This window comes from Panthera uncia, chromosome D2 (genome assembly GCF_023721935.1).
Source record: "Panthera uncia isolate 11264 chromosome D2, Puncia_PCG_1.0, whole genome shotgun sequence".
In the NCBI taxonomy this organism is placed as follows: Eukaryota; Metazoa; Chordata; class Mammalia; order Carnivora; family Felidae; genus Panthera; species Panthera uncia.
The window spans coordinates 4,795,745-4,815,395 of NC_064818.1; the positions used below are offsets into that span (position 1 = coordinate 4,795,745).

The 19,651-nt window shown below is 40.5% G+C and overlaps 1 protein-coding gene and 1 long non-coding RNA gene across 5 annotated transcripts in view; one reads left to right on the plus strand and one right to left on the minus strand.

Annotated features, from left to right (window-relative positions):
- PRKG1 (protein kinase cGMP-dependent 1) overlaps nt 1-19,651 on the minus strand; it is a 1,263,577-nt gene that overhangs the window by 16,013 nt on the left and 1,227,913 nt on the right. For all 4 annotated transcript variants that reach the window (XM_049646038.1, XM_049646037.1, XM_049646039.1 and 1 more), the window contains 2 exons: nt 14,114-14,253; nt 13,107-13,196 (listed from right to left, as the gene is read on the minus strand). In XM_049646038.1, the coding sequence (XP_049501995.1) occupies nt 13,107-13,196; nt 14,114-14,253 (230 nt within the window). The remainder of the gene's footprint in view (nt 1-13,106; nt 13,197-14,113; nt 14,254-19,651) is intronic.
- Nucleotides 606-15,344, plus strand: LOC125933199 (uncharacterized). The gene is made up of 2 exons (XR_007460892.1): nt 606-2,464; nt 15,083-15,344. It is a non-coding gene; the product is annotated as an uncharacterized LOC125933199 (long non-coding RNA).

Genomic DNA, 19,651 nt, shown 5'->3' on the forward strand with positions numbered 1-19,651 from the left:
AGATTAGTAAACTTGATTCTTACGTTTGGCAAAGAACGCTCACACTCTCTGTCCTCACTCTCTTTATTTAATGAAATAACAATAAAGGGAAGAAAAAAACATTGGCATCTAAGGTTAGCTCCTTGGTTCCATAGCAGAAACTTTATACTTTAGCTGTTTTTTTCTTCCAAGAAATTCTTTAATTAAAAAAAAAATATTTTATATTTGAGAAAGAGAAAGAGGAAGCAGGGGAGGGGCAGAGAGATGGAGACAGAATCTGAATCAGACTTCAGGCCTCTGACCTGTCAGCACAGAGCCCGACGCGGGGCTCGAACCCATGAGCCATGAGATGATGACCTGAGCCGAAGTCGCACGCTTAACCGACTGAGCCACCCAGGCGCCCCTAGAATCTTAAATATAATTACAAAGATGCTAGTGTCTCTCTTTAACAAAGTCTGAATTGTGAATTTATAAGGTCAAGAAAAAGTTTCTTTGAGAAGTGCATCTATATTGGGAAATAACAGGTTGTATGTTGCAATTGTCTTTGGACTCGGAACTACCTTTGCAGAGCAAACACTATGTAATTCCGCATCTTGACAAGGGGGTTGGGGTAGTGCCTGGCAGGTCGTTTTTCTTTGCCCTGAAATAAGTATGCTTGTCCGTCAAGAGCAACAGATTTCTTTCACTGGAGAGGTTGTTTGTAGTAAGTAGTAAGCATCGTGTGCAGATACAACTGTGTGCTTGCTAATTAACGGTACTGAGTGCCATATATGACCCCAGTCCTTCCTCACTGGACAGCTTTGCAAAGCCATGGCTGAGCCAAAACAAGGCAGTACTGGGAATAGAGCTTTGTCATATTTCACATTGCATGCGTTGTTTTAATACGAAAATTGATTACTTCCTCGTAATGGGACTGTCTAGCTGTGATTCAGGTGGGCTGTTTTGAAAGCCTACAAATTCTTGGTTGCTGTTGGAAGAAGAGGTTATTTCTGTAGTTGTGATTCTGAGCAATGTATCTGTTTTCCTTAATATTCACTCGTCAATGGAACCAAATGGACAGATACACTGTAAATGTTGTAAGGAAAGTGAACACTTACATGAGAGATGAACTGCTCACGAAATCTCGGCCGAAAGGTATTCATGTTCATATTCTGAATAAGTCGGCCATTAGCAGGAAGATTAAAAAAAATCCTAATACAGATTCCCATTCATCAGAGAGAGCTATAAGTTAGGAATATGGACTCGGAAGCAAGAATCCTGGGCTCGAATTTTGGTTTCACTTGCTTACTTTTGAGCAACTAACTCTATCTCCCTCGGTCTCCATGTTCTCTTGAGCAAAATGGGGCTTGCAATAGAAACTACTCATTGAGTTGTGGAAAGGATACAAATAACTGAGGCGTATATTTAGAGTTAGTGCCTGACACACAACTGGGTACCTGATAAATATTAGCCATTCTAACTGAGAACTGCAACAGTCTTCTTTAGCTGCTGTGTCTTGATCTAGGAAAGCTGAATGATACAGACAGGTGGGAAGTCTTCTGGAGATGGGAATGAGGGGTCCGTAATACCTAATTAACACTGTTACGTAAGTATTTGCTGCCTCTCACTGCCAAGGCTAACTGCCATGAGTCAGCTCTGAAGGGTCTTATGTCAATCTCCGTTCTTTTCATTTTGTCTAGGCTTCTCACAAATGCACAGGCAAAAATGACTCTCTTACTGCCTGCCAATTTTCATCATAAAGTGAACTGACCACCAACCTACACCTTTGGGTCTTGAGTTCTCGACAGCTCTGTTTATTCGTGTCAAGGTTTCTCTGATTCTGAGCCATTTTGGAACTTGGAGGGTTCTGCAAAGCTGGTTTCCGTTCCTTTAAAACTCTATTTTGAGTCTCCCTCATATATAAGCATATTTGTAACTGGTTTTCAAAATTAAGTGAAAACATGATCTTAAATCTGTTTCCATGTTAGCTGATAACTCAACATAATGTATGCATACAAAGTATTTACCAGAAACAGCTTCATCGCTGAACGTTTGATGTGGGTAATTTGTGGATTTTGAAATACACTGCTGGAAAGCAGTCACAAAGCATAGCATCAGGGTGACTCAAAATGAAAAATTGCCATTAGAATTGAAAATGACAACACAAATTTGATCTAAAACAAAAATGAAAGCTTGTTTTCTCAACAGAAAGTTGCTTGAAGAAATAAATCACTGCCCTAAATAGCTCTTCAAAATAATAAATTATGCCTTGACATGCGTGTCATTTCAATTAAAACAAGCATGGAAAAGGCCCGTATACTTTCTCTAGGAATGGGCTGTTGTTTTATTTTAGCTAGATGGCAGTAGATAACAATCTGATGGAGAGCATCAGAGGGTTATGTATACTTATGGATAGACTCAACTTTAACCCGTGTTTAATCCACTTGTCATAAACCAGGTCCTGAAATGACCACATGCAACCAAGACAAAGCATCTCTCATCGGAGGTAAGTTCCCTTTTTCCCTTGACTAGTAACGCGAATCATGAGTGAGTGTAACTATTGTATTAGTTTCAGGCGTACAACGTAATGATTAATTCTTTACGTTATTCAGTGCTCACCATGGTTAAGTGTCGTAACCACTGGTCGCGCCAAACAGCATCGTATTGTGGACTGTGTTCCAAGTGCTGTGCTTTTCATCTCTGTGATTGATTCCTTTTATAACTGTAAGTTTGTATTTCTTAATGCCCTTTGTCTAGTTTACCCATCTCTCCGCTAACCTCCCCTCTGGAAATCCCCATTTTCTTCTCTATATTTTGAATAATCTGTTTTGTTGTTTTGTTTGCAAGATTCCACATTTCAGTGAAATCATATAGGATTTGTCTTTCTCTCTCTGGCTTATTTCACTCCATGTAATACTCTCTAGCTCCATCCACGTGGTGGCAAATAGCAAGGTCTCATTCTTTTTCTATGGCTGAGTAATATTCCATTGGATATATGTACAGCACATCTTCTTTATCCATTCATCTACTGATGAACACTTGGGCTGCTTCCATAATTTGGCTTTGTAAATAATGCTGCAATAAACACAGGAGTCAAAGTATCGTTTCACATTAGAGTTTTTGCATTTTGGGGGGTAAATACCCAGGGACTGCAACACTGGATCATAGGGTAGTTCTGTTTTTAATTAAAAAAAAAAAAATTTTTTTTAACGTTTATTTATTTATTTCTTTTTTTTATTAAAATTTTTTTTCAACGTTTTTTATTTATTTTTGGGACAGAGAGAGACAGAGCATGAACGGGGGAGGGGCAGAGAGAGAGGGAGACACAGAATCGGAAACAGGCTCCAGGCTCCGAGCCATCAGCCCAGAGCCTGACGCGGGGCTCGAACTCACGGACCGCAAGATCGTGACCTGGCTGAAGTCGGACGCTTAACCGACTGCGCCACCCAGGCGCCCTATTTATTTTTGAGACAGAGAGAGACAGAGCGTGAACAGGGGAGGGGCAGAGAGAGAGAGGGAGACACAGAATCTGAAGCAGGCTCCAGGCTCTGAGCTGTCAGCACAGAGCCCGACGCGGGGCTCGAACTCACGGACCGCGAGATCATGACCTGAGACGAAGTCGGCCGCTTAACCGACTGAGCCACCCAGGCGCCCCTAATTTTTTGAGGAACTCTCATACTCTTTCAGCACTGGCTGCATCAGTGTTCATTCCCACCAACAGTGCATGAGGGTTCCTTTTTCACCACATCCTCTCCCAACACTTGCTATTTCTCGTCTTTTTAATTTCAGGCATTCTGACAGGTGTGAGGTGATATCTCCTGGTGGTTTTGATTTTCATTTCCCTGATGATGGGTGATGTTGAGAATCTTTTCATGTATCTGTTGGCCACTGTATGTCTTCTTTGGAAAAATGAATATTCAGGTCCTCTGCTCATTTTAAAAATTTGATTGTTTTTTTTGTGTTGGGTTATAGGAGTTCTTTATGTATTTTGGGATATTAACCCTTTATTGAATATATCATTTGCAAATATCTTCTCCCATTCACTAGGTTGCTTTCTCATTTTGTTTATGGCTACCTTTGCTGCGCAGAAGCTTTTTATTTTGATGTAGTCCCAATAGTTTATTTTTGCTTTTGTTTCCCTTGTCTCTGGAGATGTATCTAGAAAAATGTCACTAAGGCCAATGTCAGAATACTGCCTATGTTTTCTTTTGGGAGTTTTATGGTTTCAGGTCTCACATTTAGGTTTTCAATCTATTTTGGAAAGTTGGTATAGTTTCATTCTTTTGCATGTAGCTGTCCAGTTTTCCCAAAACCATTTTTCGAAGAGATTGTCTTTTCCCTGCTGTGTATTCTTGCTTTTAATTAACCATGTAAGTGTCAGTTTATTTCTGGGCCCTCTATTCTGTTTTTATGCCAGTACCATACTGTTTTGATGCCTACAACTTTGTAGTATATCTTGAAATCTGGAATTGTGATACCTCCAGCTTTGTTCTTCTTTCTTAGGGTTGCTGTGGCTATTTGGGGTCTTTTTGTGGTTCCATACACATTTTAGGATTATTAGAGTTCTGTGAAAAAATGCTATTGGTATTTTAATAGAGATTGCAATGAATCTATAGCCTGCTTTGGGTAGTATGGACATTTTAACAATACTCTTCCAATCCACAAACTTGAACTGTCTTTTTATTTGTTTGTATCATCTTAGGTTTTTTCCTAGGTATTTTATTCTTTTTTGGTGTGGTTACAAATGGGATTGATTCCTTGATTTCTCTCTTAGTTTTTTATTAGGTATAGAAATGCAACAGATTTTGGTATATTAATTTTGTATCCTGAAATATTACTGAATTCATTTATCAGCTCTAGTAGTTTCTTCTGGTGGATTCTTTAGAGTTTTCTATATATGGTATCATGTCATCTGCAATTAGTGAAAGTTTTACTTTTTCCTAACCAATCCTGTATGGCTTTTATTCCTTTTTGTTGTCTGGATATCTGAGACTAGGACTTCCAGTACTGTGTGAATAAAAGTGGTGAGAGTGGACATCTTTGTCTTGTTCTTGATCTTCAAGGAAAAGCTCTTAGTTTTTTTCCCATTGAGTATGGCGTTACCTGTGGGTTTTTCATATATGACCTTTATTATATTGAGCTATGTTTCCTCTAGACTCACTCCATAAGTTTTTATCATGAATGGATATTGTATTTTGTGAAATGCTTTTCTGCATCTATTGAGATGATTATTTGTTTTCCATCCTTTCTCTTGTTAATGTGATATATCACATTGATGATTTGCCAGTATTGAACCACACTTGCATCCCTTGACTAAATCCCACTTAATCGTGGTAAATCATTTTTTAAGGTATTGTTGAATGCAGTTTGCTAATATTTTGTTGAGGGTTTTTGCATCTATGTTCATCAGAGATATCGGCCTATCGTTGTTTTCTGTAGTATCTTTGGTTTTAATACTGGTCTTAAAATCAGGGTAATGTTGGTCTTGTAGAATGAGTTTAGATGTTTTCCTTCCTCTCCTATTTTTGGAATGGTTGGAGAAGAATAGGTACTAACTCTTCGTTGAATGTTTGATAGAATTCACCTGTGAAGCCATCCTGTCTTGGAATTCAGATTGTTGGAAGGTTTTTTGATTAGTGATTCAATTTCATTGCTAGCAACTGGTCTGTTCAAATTTTCTATCTCTTCCTCATTTAGCTTAGGAAGATTATATATTTCTAAGCATTTATTCTATGTCATCCAAATTGTTGGCTTATAATTTTTCATAATATTTTCTTACAATCCTTTGCATTTTATGGTGTTCGTTGTTATTTCTCCTCTATTTTGTGCCTTCTTTTTTTCTTGATCAGTGTAGCTAAAGGTTTTTCAGTTTTATCTTTTCAAAGAAACAGCCCCTGGTTTCATGAATCTGTTCTATTTTTTTTAGTTTCTATTTATTTCTGCCCTAATCTTTATTATTTCATTCCTTCTATTGGGTTTGGGCTTTGTTTGTTCTTCTTCAGCTCCTTAGCTGTAAGTTTAGACTGTTTGATATTATTTTATTTCTCAAGGTACACCTGTATTGCTATAAACTTCCCTCTTAAAAGTACACTTGCTGTCTCCCAAACATTTTGGACTACTGCGTTTTCATTTTCATGTCTCCATGTATTTATGATGTTTCTCTTGGTTTCTTGGTTGAACAATACATTGTTTATTAGCATATTGTTTAGCCTCCATATATTTCTCTTCTTTCCAGATTTTTTCTTGCAATTGATTTTCAGTTTCATATCACTGTGGTCATAAATTATGCTTGATATTTCAATCTCTCTGAATTTATTGAGACCTGTTTTGTGGCCTAATGTGATTTATCCCGCACAATGTTCCATGTGCATTTGAAAAGAATGTGTATACTGTTTCTGAGTGGAATGTTCTGTATGAATCTGCTAGGTCTGTCTGGTCTAATAGGTCATTCAAAGCCATGGTTTCCTTGTTGATTTTCTTTCTGGATGATTTCTCCATTGATATAAGCAGGGTGTTAATGTCCCCTACAATTATTATATTGCTGTCAATTTCTCCCTGTATGTCTGTTAAAAATTATTTTTTGTATTTAGGTGCTTTTATGTTGGGTGCACAGATATTTATAATTGTTATATACTCTTGTTGGATTGATCATTATCAATTTATCACCCCTTTATCTTGAGGAGGGGCCCTTCTTTGTCTCTTGCCACAGTCTGTGTTTTAAAGTCTATTTTTTTCTGCTATGAATATTGGTGGCCTGGCTTTTTATTCCACTTCGATTTGCATGGTAAATGTTTTTCCATCCCTTCACTTTCAGCTTGTATGTGTCTTTTAGTCAGGTGAGTCTCTTGTAGGCAGCATATAGATGGGTCTTGTTTTTTAATCCATTCCATCATCCTGTGTCATTTGATTGGGACATTTAGTCCATTTACATTTAAAGTAATTATTGATAGGTATATACTTATTGCTATCTGTTGTTTTTCTGGTTGTTTTTGTAGTTCTTCTCTGTTCCTTTTTTCTTCTCTTGCCGTCTTACCTTGTCCTTGAGGGCTTTCATTAGTGTTATGCTTGGATTCCTCTGTCTCTGTTTTTTTGTGTACCTATTAAAGGTTTTTGATTTGTGGTTACCACTAGGTTCATATATAACATCTTAAGTGTATAGCAGGCTATATTAAGTTAATGGTCTCTTAAGTTTGAACACATTTTAAAAGCACTAAGTTTTTATTCCCCTTTCCATGTTTTATGTACCTGAGGCCATATTTTCCATCTTTTTATTTTGTGTGTATCCCTTGACTGGTTTAAAAAAAATTTTTTTTAAATGTTTATTTATTTTTGAGACAGAGAGAGGGGGAGACACAGAAACTGAAGCAGGCTTCAGGCTCTGAGCTGTCAGCACAGAGCCTGATGTGGGACTTGAACTCATGATCCACGATATCATGACCTGAGCTGAAGTCAGATGCTCAACTGACTGAGCCACCCAGACACCCCACTGACTTGTTTTTGTAGATATAATTGACTTCACTATTTGTTTTAACGTCCATACTGGCTTTATAAGTGATTGATCTACTACCTTTACTATATGTTTGTTTTTACCTGTGAAATTATCCTTTCATAATTTTTCTTACTTTTAGCTATTGCCTTTACTTTCCACTTCAAGAAATTGTAAAAGACACTTTAAAGTTTCTTACAAGACCAGTTTAGTGGTAATGAACTCCTTTATCTTTTGTTTGGGAAACTCTTTACCTCTCCTTCTGTTCTGAATAATAGCCTTCATGGGCAGAATATTCTTGGCTTCAGGTTTGTTTCTTTTCATCCCTTTGAATATATCATGCCACTCCCTCTGGCCTACAAAGTTTCTGCTATAAAATCTGCTAAGAGTCTTACAGGGTTTCCCTTGTATGTAACTGTTTTCTTTTCTCCTGCTGCTTTAAAATCTCTTTATCACTACTGTTTGCCATTTAATTATTATGTGTCTTAATTTTTATGTGGCCCTCCTTGGGTTAATCTTGTCGTGGGGTTTCTTTATTTTCTGGATCTGGGTATCTGTTTCCTTCCCTAAACAAGGACAGTTTCAGCTGTTATTTCATCAAATAAATTTTGTGCCCCTTTTCTCTCTCCTCCTTAGGAGATCCTTATAATGTGAATGTGATTACACTCGATGGTGTTGCTGACTTCTCTTAACCTATTCTCATTTTGTATTATTCTTTTTTCTTTTTGCTGTTCAGCTGGTTGCCTTCTGTTACTCTCTCCTCCAGGTCCCTGATCTGTCCTGCCTCGTCTAATCTGTTTATTTTTTCTAGTGTATTTTTCATTTCAGCCATTGAGTTCTTCCTTTTTGTATTTTCTTCCTCTTTGTTGAGGTTTCCACTGAGTCCTCCAGTCTTTCCCAAGTCCAATGAGTATCTTTAGGACCATTACTCTGTATTTTCTATCAGGCTTGTTGCTTATCTGCTTCATTTGCGACATACTTCTCTGTTTCCTCATTTTGTCTGATTCTCCATGTTTGTTTCTATGTGTCAGGTCAGCGATGCTTCCTGGTCATGACACTAGTGACCTTGTGTAGAAGGGTTCCCATGGTACCCTGGAGCACAATGCCCCCCTGGTCACCTGGAGCAGGTGCTTCAGGGGTGGCTCCCGGGTGGGCTGCGTGCACCCTACTGTTGTGGCTGAACCGTATCTGCCTTCAGTCCAGTCATCTGCAATGACGTGTCGTGCCCTCTGTGCTTACACGGGGCAAGGTTCAGTCCCTGTGTTCAGCGGCCTGTATGTGACGGCCACAGGCTTGTAGGTGGGCAGGGTCAGTAGTCAGGCAAACTGTCCACACTTAGTCATTCTCCCACAGCTGTGGGTGCACCACAGGGCAGGGCTTTTCCCCTGTGCTGGCAGCTCAAAGGCTGGGCCATTGGAACTGTGGTGTGCTGGTGTGTGTGATTATCTTTTCTCTCCCAGGACAGGAGTCCCTCCAGATGGATTCCGGCTGAGGTGAGCAGGTTGAATAGGATGGGTCTGTAAGGGAATGTGGGACTGGGGCCTTGCCGTGCTGGCAAGATCGGTGCAGGGCTTAGCACTGGCTCCCACAAGTGTCTGGCTCGCCAGGCTGGAAAGGGACGAGAACCAGGGTCTGCGAGCACATTTTTCCGGGGAGAAGTCTCCTGAAGATCCCTTCTTCTCCAGTGCACACTCTGTACATAAATGTCCTTCCCTACACTTTTCAAATCGCTCTTTCTGTGCTGTCTCGGCAGCTTATTTATTATGCTCGTTCTTTAAGGGTGGGGACTCCATTTTCTGTTGCCCTCAGGCTCTTCTGGAATTAAAGTACCTGGACCTAAGCCCAGCTGATTTTAAACACTTGGCCAAGTTAAGCCCCACTGTTTTTTAACGCCGAATGGTACGTATGGATCATCATTTTCCCAGTGGGGTCTCTTCCTGCCTCTCCACGCTTGGGGTATCCCTCCCATCACAGGAGATTTGGTTCCCAACTGTGTCTCTGTGCTTCCAGCCCTTTCCAATGTGGGTTCCACTCCATGATTATTGGGGAAGGCTTCTTCCAACCGTCCTCAGGTTGTTCTCGGAGTTAGCTGTACAAATGCAGCTGTTATCTTGGTGTGTTCCTGTGACGAGTTGAGTTCAGGATTCCCCTGATTCAGCTATCTTCCTGACCCCTGGAAATGCTTTTGATTTCCACTCTCCGTTATGTCATCTCAGATGGAATTTAAATAATTACCCTCCACAATATAGTTAGAATCAAAGAGATTGGCTATTTAAGTTATTCTCGGGCTTACAAAACACATCTGCGAAGACACATGACTAGAAGGGAAATGTGCATGATTTGAAAATTCTAGTGTCTGAAAGAATTAAGATATTGGGTTGGAACTATTTACATGTATTTCAAAATTAACACTTGAAATGTTAAATTTCATTATATTATTATATATTAAATACCAATATTAATACATAATATAACATCTATATAAATACTAATGTCATATTAACCACTTACACTTTTAAGAAGGTAGTACAGATTGCTAATTCTTTATATTTACCTTCTTTATAACACTTACTGTGTACCAACATATTCCAAAGAATGGAACAGAATTTGTGGAAAACAGAAAGTCACAAACTAGAAGATAAAGCATGATAGCTAATAGAGAATAAAACCAGAGAAATAACTGGAACAATTAAGATTTCTGTGCTAAGTAAAAAGATAAAAGATAAATATTTGATAGTCAACCAGTCCTGTTTTATATATGGTATCATTTTATTTTTTATGGGATTATTTTCATTCTTAGGTTTTTGAAAACAAATGAAAAACTGCTCTGGGTTCCTTTACTATGCTGATGAAAAAAAAAAAAAGAGGCAGGAAGTGGTCATGTCACTTACTAGGTGAGAGTAGGGGAGGTCTGTTGCTGTTAGAGACTTCCTATACTAAATCCCTGAGGCTTAGAGGTATTACCTTGTTAGTAAAGAATAGTCACACAAGCCTTTCTTAACTCAAATACTTTCCTTTATGCTTTCAGAATACCTTCTCCCTGCTGCTGTTTTCCTGGGACAGAAAATGAAAACTGAATGAATTGAACAATAGGATTTGTTTTGACTACGGATATTTTCATGTACGCTGTGACTAATAGCCTAATTATTTTCCTTTTTCTCTTGTCATTTTTTGTTGTCGTTCTTTCTAACAATTAACCTTTAGGACTTTCAGCCTCAATTTAAACAAATAGTGAGAAAGGTAGTCAGTGGCAATATTAATTGGAGCTGAATCACTGGTAGACAAACAACAATGATTCTGCAGTGATTTTGTATATAATAGTTATACTGCTTTTAATGTTGAGGCTTCAGCCCTTCTGCATCTTTAGGAAGAAGCAGGTAGCTCTTACTTCTCCAGGTCATGCCTCTTTATATAGCTTCATGTAGTATTAAGTACATTGTGGGGAATTCACCAACTGTGCATCCCAAGGATGATGAAAGGGAAGGAAACTGAACCAATGAAAAAGCATCCTGGGGGCACCTGGTGGCTCAGTCAGCTAAGCACCTGACTTTGGCTCAGGTCATGATCTCACAGTTCATGGGTTCGAGCCCCTGACATCAATCAGGCTCTGTGCTAACAGCTCAGAACCTGGAGCCTGCTTCAGATCCTGTCTCCCTCTCTCTTAAAAGTAAACGCTAAAAAAATTAAAAAAACAAAAGCATCCTGGGGGTGCCTGGCTGACTCAATCGGCTGAGCATCCAACTCTTGATTTTGGCTTAGATCATGATCTCATGGGTCTGTGGGACAGAGCCCCACGTCGGGCTGTACACTGACAGTCTGCAGCCTGCTTGGGATTCTCTCCCTCTCTCAAAATAAATAAGCAAACTTGAAAAAATTAAAAAAGCATGCTGATGGAAGTAGAGAAAGGACCAACCACTGATACTTGCCCTCTATTCACTCCTCCAAAGGTAAACTGCCTACTAGCAACTTGAGTTGGCCTGATACATCAAAATACATCTTACTCAGAAGCCCGGGCTGGCATGTAGGAGCCAACAAAATGCAAATCAAGTGAAAGAGGGAGAAAACATGAAATATTTTCTTTCAAAACATATATTGAAATTTGATTCCTATGCGTGTCTCATGCCCCATTAGTGGACTTGAGACTGACTTGTGTTTTTCTTGCCTGGTTCAAGTTAATAGAAGCTTAAAATAGTTCCTTTCCCTACATGGCTCATTATTGCTTTCATGTTTACTTCCACCTGTACATCTTCTATTCTAATTACAGCAAATCAGGGAAGATATTTCCAATAAATTAGCGGGTTGAAAGGTCAGGTAGAACCACATTAGGATGAATTAGACATTAACTCATAAATCAGAACGTTAACTTTGTGCAACAGCCTACAAATTATGAGAAGGGGGACTACATCTGTTTTCTCATCGTATCCCCAGCTTCTATCACAATGCCCGGCATATGTTCTGTACTCAAACATTACTAAAATAATGTAATCACTAGGATATAATAGCTTAGTGCAGATGTTTATCACATCCCCTTATGCCAATACGATACGATCCCTTATATGCTTGTTTATCTTAAGAAAGATATCATCAATGTAATAAGACACTGACAAGGTAAAAAGAAATCCACTAGACATACACAAGGAAGGCAATGAGGATAAGAGTTGAAAGGGCAATGTTTCCAAATACAGGAAGTTACCATATGAACACAATTAGGAATGAGACTTTAAAATCAGATAGCTTATTAAAGACCCATTGGTTCTATTCCGGAATATCTACAAAGATATGGTCAAAAATAGCATGGCTTATGTTACCCAGTGAAGGAGAACATGAGTGAGACGGGAAGAAATGTGAAAAAAGATGTCACAAGTGAACGTTCAAAGGAACAAGAATGACTTTTGAATGTTTGATCATTCATAGGGAATGATTAAAAGCTCATTCACAGGAAAGAAAGTTTTGGTCTTTTTTTTAAGTAATCATTTAGGATTGGTAGTGATCTTCTAGGACATGAATAAATTTTTAGTTTGCTAGTTATAGAAATAAGAGATGGAAAATTAATTCTGCATAATTAAAAGAAACAAGCACTAACTTGGCCAACTTTACTTGCCCTAAAAGGGCAAAAAATAGGTAAATCTAAATCACATTGTTTAAATGAAATACTGCCTATAAGTGGGTTACTTTTTTCCTAACATTATCTAAAGCCTGAAACAGATGGCTGGAAACTTATTAATTTTGGAACCAAGGAGCAGTGTAAAGTCAGAGAAGAAAGTTCCTCGAGAACAACTTCTCAATGTCAGGAAAGGCAGACTGCCCATCTGGACAATGAGCACAGAAATTAAACTGGTAATTAATCCAGATTGCAAGTAGAACGTAACTTTAATTCCCTTCAAGTCACAGCAATGAATTGAATTCTCAGGATATAGTAAACTGATTCCAATATTCAAGTTTAAAAAAGGCCTGTTTCATGTACCTTGCTAGGTACCATTTCCATACTGGACTAAGCCTGTATCATTAGTTACAAATCTAAAATGTGGTTTCGTATTTACTAAAGCGTATATGTATAGTGGGTCATATCCCACACTTATTTTCTGAAATAGAAGCATATGTAACACATAAATATGACTTCAATATTTTTAGAGATATGATAGAAATTTCTTAAAATTCCTACCTATCCCTGAGAATGGTCCAGAGCTCTCCACCTAGGCACACTTCCATCAACATATACAAATATTTGCTGTCCTTGAATGTCCTGTACAGTCTGTGAATCGCAAACAAGAAAACAAAGGTTATAAACATGGCTGTCTTTGAAAAGAATGTAGCGCTTTCAGTGCTCAGATTACAGCCTCATACTTGACTTACCAAGCTTGAAATGGTATTAAAAGAATGAGAGAGATCTGTGTACAAATAGGGCAAAGGAGGCAACAGCGTCCCGAGATGTACACAGTGTAGGGGGCTGGTCTGTCCTTTGCAATAAATGGATTAATCCACATGATTATGGACCAAGATGGCCGCTTGGGGTTCCTCTAATCCCAATTTGGTGGGCGCTTTAAGCATGGAAACTTGAGCCCTGTTAGTGGTCATAAACATACCGTATACATGGATATAAAGTAGATACAGTTTACAAATATAGATATGTAGTAAATTCCTATGCTGTTCACTTGCACTCACCCTGTTTTTAATAAGGGCCACTGACAAATTAACGAGAACAGGTTTTTCCGCATATGAAAACTCCCCCATTATTCTTGTTATTAATGCTCCGAAAATTCAGAGATGGGACAGTCACTTCATTTTTTAAGAGCTTCAAGAAATTACAAACTATTCAAATGATTATAGGTAGCAGAGTTTGACTCTTGATATTTTGCCTTCTGAACTCCAACGGCCGATGCCGGCTTCTGGAGTCACAGAGAGCACACACGTGGAATGTGAGAAACTCAGATATCTCCTTTGGGGGAACTATGTTTTCACAGAATCGGATTCTCTTTAAAAAAAAAAAAAAAAAGGATAGAATCAAACTTAAGCGTTTTTTTTTTTTTTTTTAAGTCTAGCAAAAAAAACTTTCTTAAAATCAGATTGAAAACGACGTGTGCTGCGAGAACGAAGCGTGTAACGTAAGCACGGGCCACAGTGGGTTGTGTGGTTGAGTCTCTATGGGGAGCGCGGGGACAGGGTCCCTACCTCACTATGAAGTCGGAATGAGCCCCCTGCATGATCTGCTTCTCCGAGCGAATGTGCTCCTGTTGTCTGGTGTCCACGATGTGGCGTTTCTTGAGAATCTTCATGGCAAACGTCTTGGACTCCTCGCTTTTCAGCTGGACCTTAACGACAGGCAGGGAGAGTGCAGTGAGAAAAAGCCCAGGGCATGAATGTAACAGGGTGCCTTCTTATCCCCAAATCACACGGAGCACTTGAGTGGCAGCCCAAACCCTGCCCGAGCCACACAGCGCCTCCCAAGGCCGCAAACTACCGTCCAGTCCCCTTCCACGGGACCAGGTGAATTTTAGGGAGATTCTCGACGAGTTTTGTGCCCACTGGATTGGGAGTGGGAAAGTGTCCTGGATGGTCATCGTGTGATTTTATTTCATATCATGTCATGTGGCCGAGTGTACTTTTACAGTATTTCTCCTCCAACCCAAGAAGTATAAAAACTAAATTCTCCAATTTCCCTTCAGGTGAGTGTGGTAGATGTCGGAACATTCCACCGTTGCCCCCTGGCCCTAGCCAACAAACCTTTCTACAGGTATAATATTCAGGGGCATGGGGGCCCCTGGGTGGCTCAGTCGGTTGAGCATCTGACCTCAGCTGAGGTCATGATCTCAGGGCCCATGAGTTTGAGCCCCACATCGGGCTGGCCGCTGTCCGCACAGAGCCGGCTTCAGATCCTCTGTCCTCCTCTCTCTTCCCCTCCCCTGCTTGCGCTCTCCCAAAAGTAAATAAAATAATAACAAATAAATAAAATTCAGCGACAGACCCCTCTCTCTGCTGAGACTGGGGATGAATATACTGTGATTTCTTCTCGTTTTACCTCCTAGTTTTGCCCTTTCCTCCAGTTAAAAAAAAAAAAAAAAAAAAAAGGTAAAGAAAAAATACAATTTTGTCTTGCAAGAGATTTTGAAAACTTTTTTTTTCTTCTCTGCCCGTATGCAGGATAGCTTTAATCCTGTCCGACCTCGAACCTGACTGCTTGGTTACACTAACTGAGGAGACCTAGCTGAGCTCGGATGGCCCCACTCCTTCCATGCCTCTGTCACAGCCCCACGCGGCTCCCGGTGGCTTGCGTTGTTCCAAATGCTACTCCTCAGACTGGCTGCGGGTCTGTGGTCACTGTTTTACATAAAAAAAAAACCCCAAAAAACAAACAAAAAAACTTCAACAAGGTGACTTGGAAGGAAAGTGAGAGAGAATGGAGCTCATCACTTAACAGCAATAGAGAAGAGTCATCTAGGGCTGTTGAGCGACAGACTCCTCAAGCCCGCATTCTCCGGAACTAATGAAAGGCTTGGGGGAAATAACGGACAAGCTGTTCCTGCTTTTCAGCTGAAGTATCGCTGTCCCCTCTGGTCGTGAATTGTCTCCCGCTTCATCCGCATGGAAGCGAAATTCTTAAGTGTCCTGTTCATGCACACGTGTACAGATTGGATCCAGTCTGAGAGGGCATGGCCATGGCAAGGGCCTGAGAAGAGAGCCCAAGGACACTTCCCATAAATGGGCCCCAGTCCGCTGCCAGCATTTGTGAATCCGCAGGACAGGTTAGAGAGGAAAGTGGATATTCGCAAACGCCTTAAACAGACAAAGGCCGTCTATCCCATCTGTGAAACTCTGGAAGACGGCAGATGAGTGTAATTCAAACGGATTCAGCTGTAGTTCATAATAAAACACAAAATGTGAACTCCCACCTCGAAAAGAAATCTAGACAGCATGAAAAATAAGCTGTGTCAGAGGACTAAAAATCAGAGGAGAAATGAAACCGTATTTTCTCTTTGGGGCCTTAGGTTAGTGACTGAAGACTCTTGTGTCGTTTACGCCCCTGATGTAAACATTACTCGTTATTCTTTGTAGTGACAGTGACATACGTTTTTACTTGCGCACAGGGTGGGAGGAGAGGACTCTGCCTTTAGGGTCCCCGGTCTGGACCCGAATCCTGACCTCATTGGGCTGACTGCTTAACAGCTCTGAGCCCCAGTTCTTGCTGAAGATGCCATTGGGCTACTGTATGGAGTTAGTGTCGCCTTAAGCGAGAAAGGGCCACCGAGTGAGAAGTCACAGATGGCCTCTCTGCTGTGCCCTGGCCCCACCCAGCAGCCTCTGCCGGATAGGGTACCTCAGGTGTTGTCTGCAAAACAAAGCCAGACCACGTCACTCCTCTGCTCAAAACACTCCAGTGGCTTCCCATTTCGCTCACGAAGGCAAAGCCGTCACAAAGGCCTACAAGGTCCTACACCGTCTGGACCCCACTGTCCCCTTACTCACTGTGCTGGGGTCACACTGGCCCTGAGCACATTAAGCAAGTGCGTGCCCCAGGCTATCTGCACGTGCTGTTCTGCCCTAATATTCTCCCACAGATATTCCCGGGAGGACCCTCTGAGTTCCCGAAGCTCTTTGCTCAAATGTTTCCTAATCAGTGTGTCCTCACACCAGCCTATGTCCAAGAGTAACCACCCCCTTCCCTGTGTTATTCTTGTCTATAGCTCTTAGCACAAGCCAATGCACTCAATAGTTTCTTCATTACTTGATGAGTACCTGTGTCCTCTCATTAGACTGTAAGCAACCTGAGATGGGGGATATGTTTTTAAATTCCCTGCCCCTGACACAGAGTAAATGCTTATTAAATATTTGTTGACTGCATGAATCAAAGAAAGAATGCAATAAGCCATGATGATTGATCACTGGCAAAGCCACGATGTGCACCTCTTAGCTTAACAACGGGCACTAGAATGACAAGCACGTAGCATTTTGTCTTTTCCTTCTGTCCCCAAGTGCCCTTAATTATGCATGGAAGGGAAGGAAAGATTTTGATGTGCCAACACTACACAGGCACTATCCACGGCCAAACAGCTATGTGATTCAGCGTCAAGTTTTCAGTTGTATTTTTACAAGATGTTTTCTTACCCCAACCTTTTCCTTGAATGACCGAGACATGACATTCCCAACCGTAGAGCCTGCTAGATTAATAACACCATCTCTAGGATAATGTCCAGTTGGCTGCCGACAAGCTTGTGGGGTCCGTTAGCATCTTGAGACCATGGCCGTTACTTAGGGCTCCATTTCCAAGCCTATACTACTCACTCTTTGGTTCCCTTCCAATGAACAAATTCCATGATTCCTAGTATGTTTACCGATTTTGTTATACCCACACCCAGATGTTTGATTTATTTCACTGTAGCCAGTATACTAGGCAGAAATATTTACCCACTTTTCTATTTGATAGTTTTGAACTGTCTATTAGGATGAATCTATGCAGGGAAATAAATGAAGCTCTCGGGGATGTCCAAGAGAAATGGGAACTAACCTTTATGGAGCACATACAAGTCTGTGTATGTTATTTTATTTAGTCCTGACATCAACTCTTCATTGAAAGAGGAAGAGATTTTTGTTTTGTTTTGTTTTTAGAAAGACTTCATCATCGATAATAATAGCTAATATTATTAAAGTGCTCATATTAGGTGCCAGGAACAGTGCAATAAGTGACTTTTCTCAATCTTCTAGGCAACCCTTTGAGGTACCATTGTCATCCCCATTCTTCAGAGCATCAAACTGAGGAATACCAGAGAGGTTCATATCTTGACCAAGACCAGGATAGAGATGTCAAGTGGCAGAACTGGCTCCATGCTCTTTTTGGCCCAGGCTATTTCCAGAATATGCTGCTTCCCTTCTGCTGAATATAAAACAAATTGACGGCACAGTGACTGATGCTTTACGAATGAGAGTTTAATGGAAATGGCTAACTCAAACTCAGTTTCCTGTAAGTTTCGCTCACACTAGACATGTGGTTTAGGACACCAGCCTGAGCCTCACTGTCCATTTTCTAGGGGATCTCCATATATTCTCAGGGATCTGGGGTACCTGACTGATACAATTCCACAAGGAGAAGCCAAGGGTCGAAGTGTGGGTGGGGGGGGGGGTAGGTGGGGAGGGAGATGGTGGTAACAGTTGTTGGGTAGCAGGTGGCCAATGAGGGGTACATGTTGGCCTTATTAGTTGCCAGTTTAATAAGTATTAATTATAAGAAGTTTACCGAGCCAAATGGTTAATCTACTGAGGCTTTCTGTTTGGTCTCTGCTTGAGTGGAGGCAGTTTTACGGTCCAGAACCACCTTCCTTTGCACTCTTTAAAGACCTTGCCAGCTCCTTAGAGTAGAGCCCTTAGAATTTCCACTTCCATTTCAAACTAGAATGACACACGATTCCCGGGATCTCCACTCTTAACCAGGAAGTCAGAGAGCTTGAGGAGTATTGGTGGAGGTAACTCAACAAACACAGTCTCTTGTGCTGAGTTAATTCCCTGAAAAAATTTCCCCTGATAAATCAGTATGTCCGACTCAACATTGTTTGTAACAGCCAAACACAGTCTCTTTAACAAATGGTGCTGGGAGAACTGGACAGCAACATGCAGAAGGATGAAACTAGACCACTTTCTTACATCATTCACAAAAATAAACTCAAAATGGATAAAGGACCTGAATGTGAGACAGGAAACCATCAAAACCCTAGAGGAGAAAGCGGGGAAAAAACCTCTCTGACCTCAGCTGCAGCAATTTCTTACTTGACACATCTCCAAAGGCAAGGGAATTAAAAGCAAAAATGAACTACTGGGACCTCAGGAAGATAAAAAGCTTCTGCACTGCAAAGGAAACAATCAACAAAACTAAAAGACAACTAATGGAATGGGAAAAGATATTTGCAAATGACATGGCTAGTATCCAAAATCTATAAAGAGCTCACCAAACTCCACACCCAAAAAACAAATAATCCAGTGAAGAAATGGGCAGAAGACATGAATAGACACTTCTCTAAAGAAGACATCCTGATGGCCAACAGGCACATGAGAAGATGCTCAATGTCGCTCCTCATCAGGGAAATTCAAATAAAAATCACACTGAATTATCACCTCATGCCAGTCAGAGTGGCTAAAATGAACAAATCAGGAGACTATAGATGCTGGCGAGGATGTGGAGAAATCGGAACCCTCTTGCACTGTTGGTGGGAATGCAAACTGGTGCAGCCACTCTGGAAAACAGTGTGCAGGTTCCTCAAAAAATTAAAAATAGATCTACCCTATGACCCAGCAATAGCACTGCTGGGAATTTACCCAAAGGTACAGGAGTGCTATGCATAGAGGCACTGGCACCCCAATGTTTATAGCAGCACTCTCAACAATAGCCAAATTATGGAAAGAGCCTAAATGTCCATCAACTGACAAATGGATAAAGAAGTTGTGGTTTATATATACAGTGGAATGCTACTTGGCAATGAGAAAGAATGAAATATGGCCCTTTGTAGCAACATGGATGGAACTGGAGAGTGTGATGCTAAGTGAAATAAGCCATACAGAGAAAGATAGATACCATATGTTTTCACTCTTATGTGGATCCTGAGAAACTTAACAGAAGACCATGGGGGAGGGGAAGGAAAAAAAAAAGAGGTTAGAGAGGGAGGGAGCCAAAACATAAGAGACTCTTAAAAACTGAGAACAAACTGAGGGTTGATGGGGGGTGGG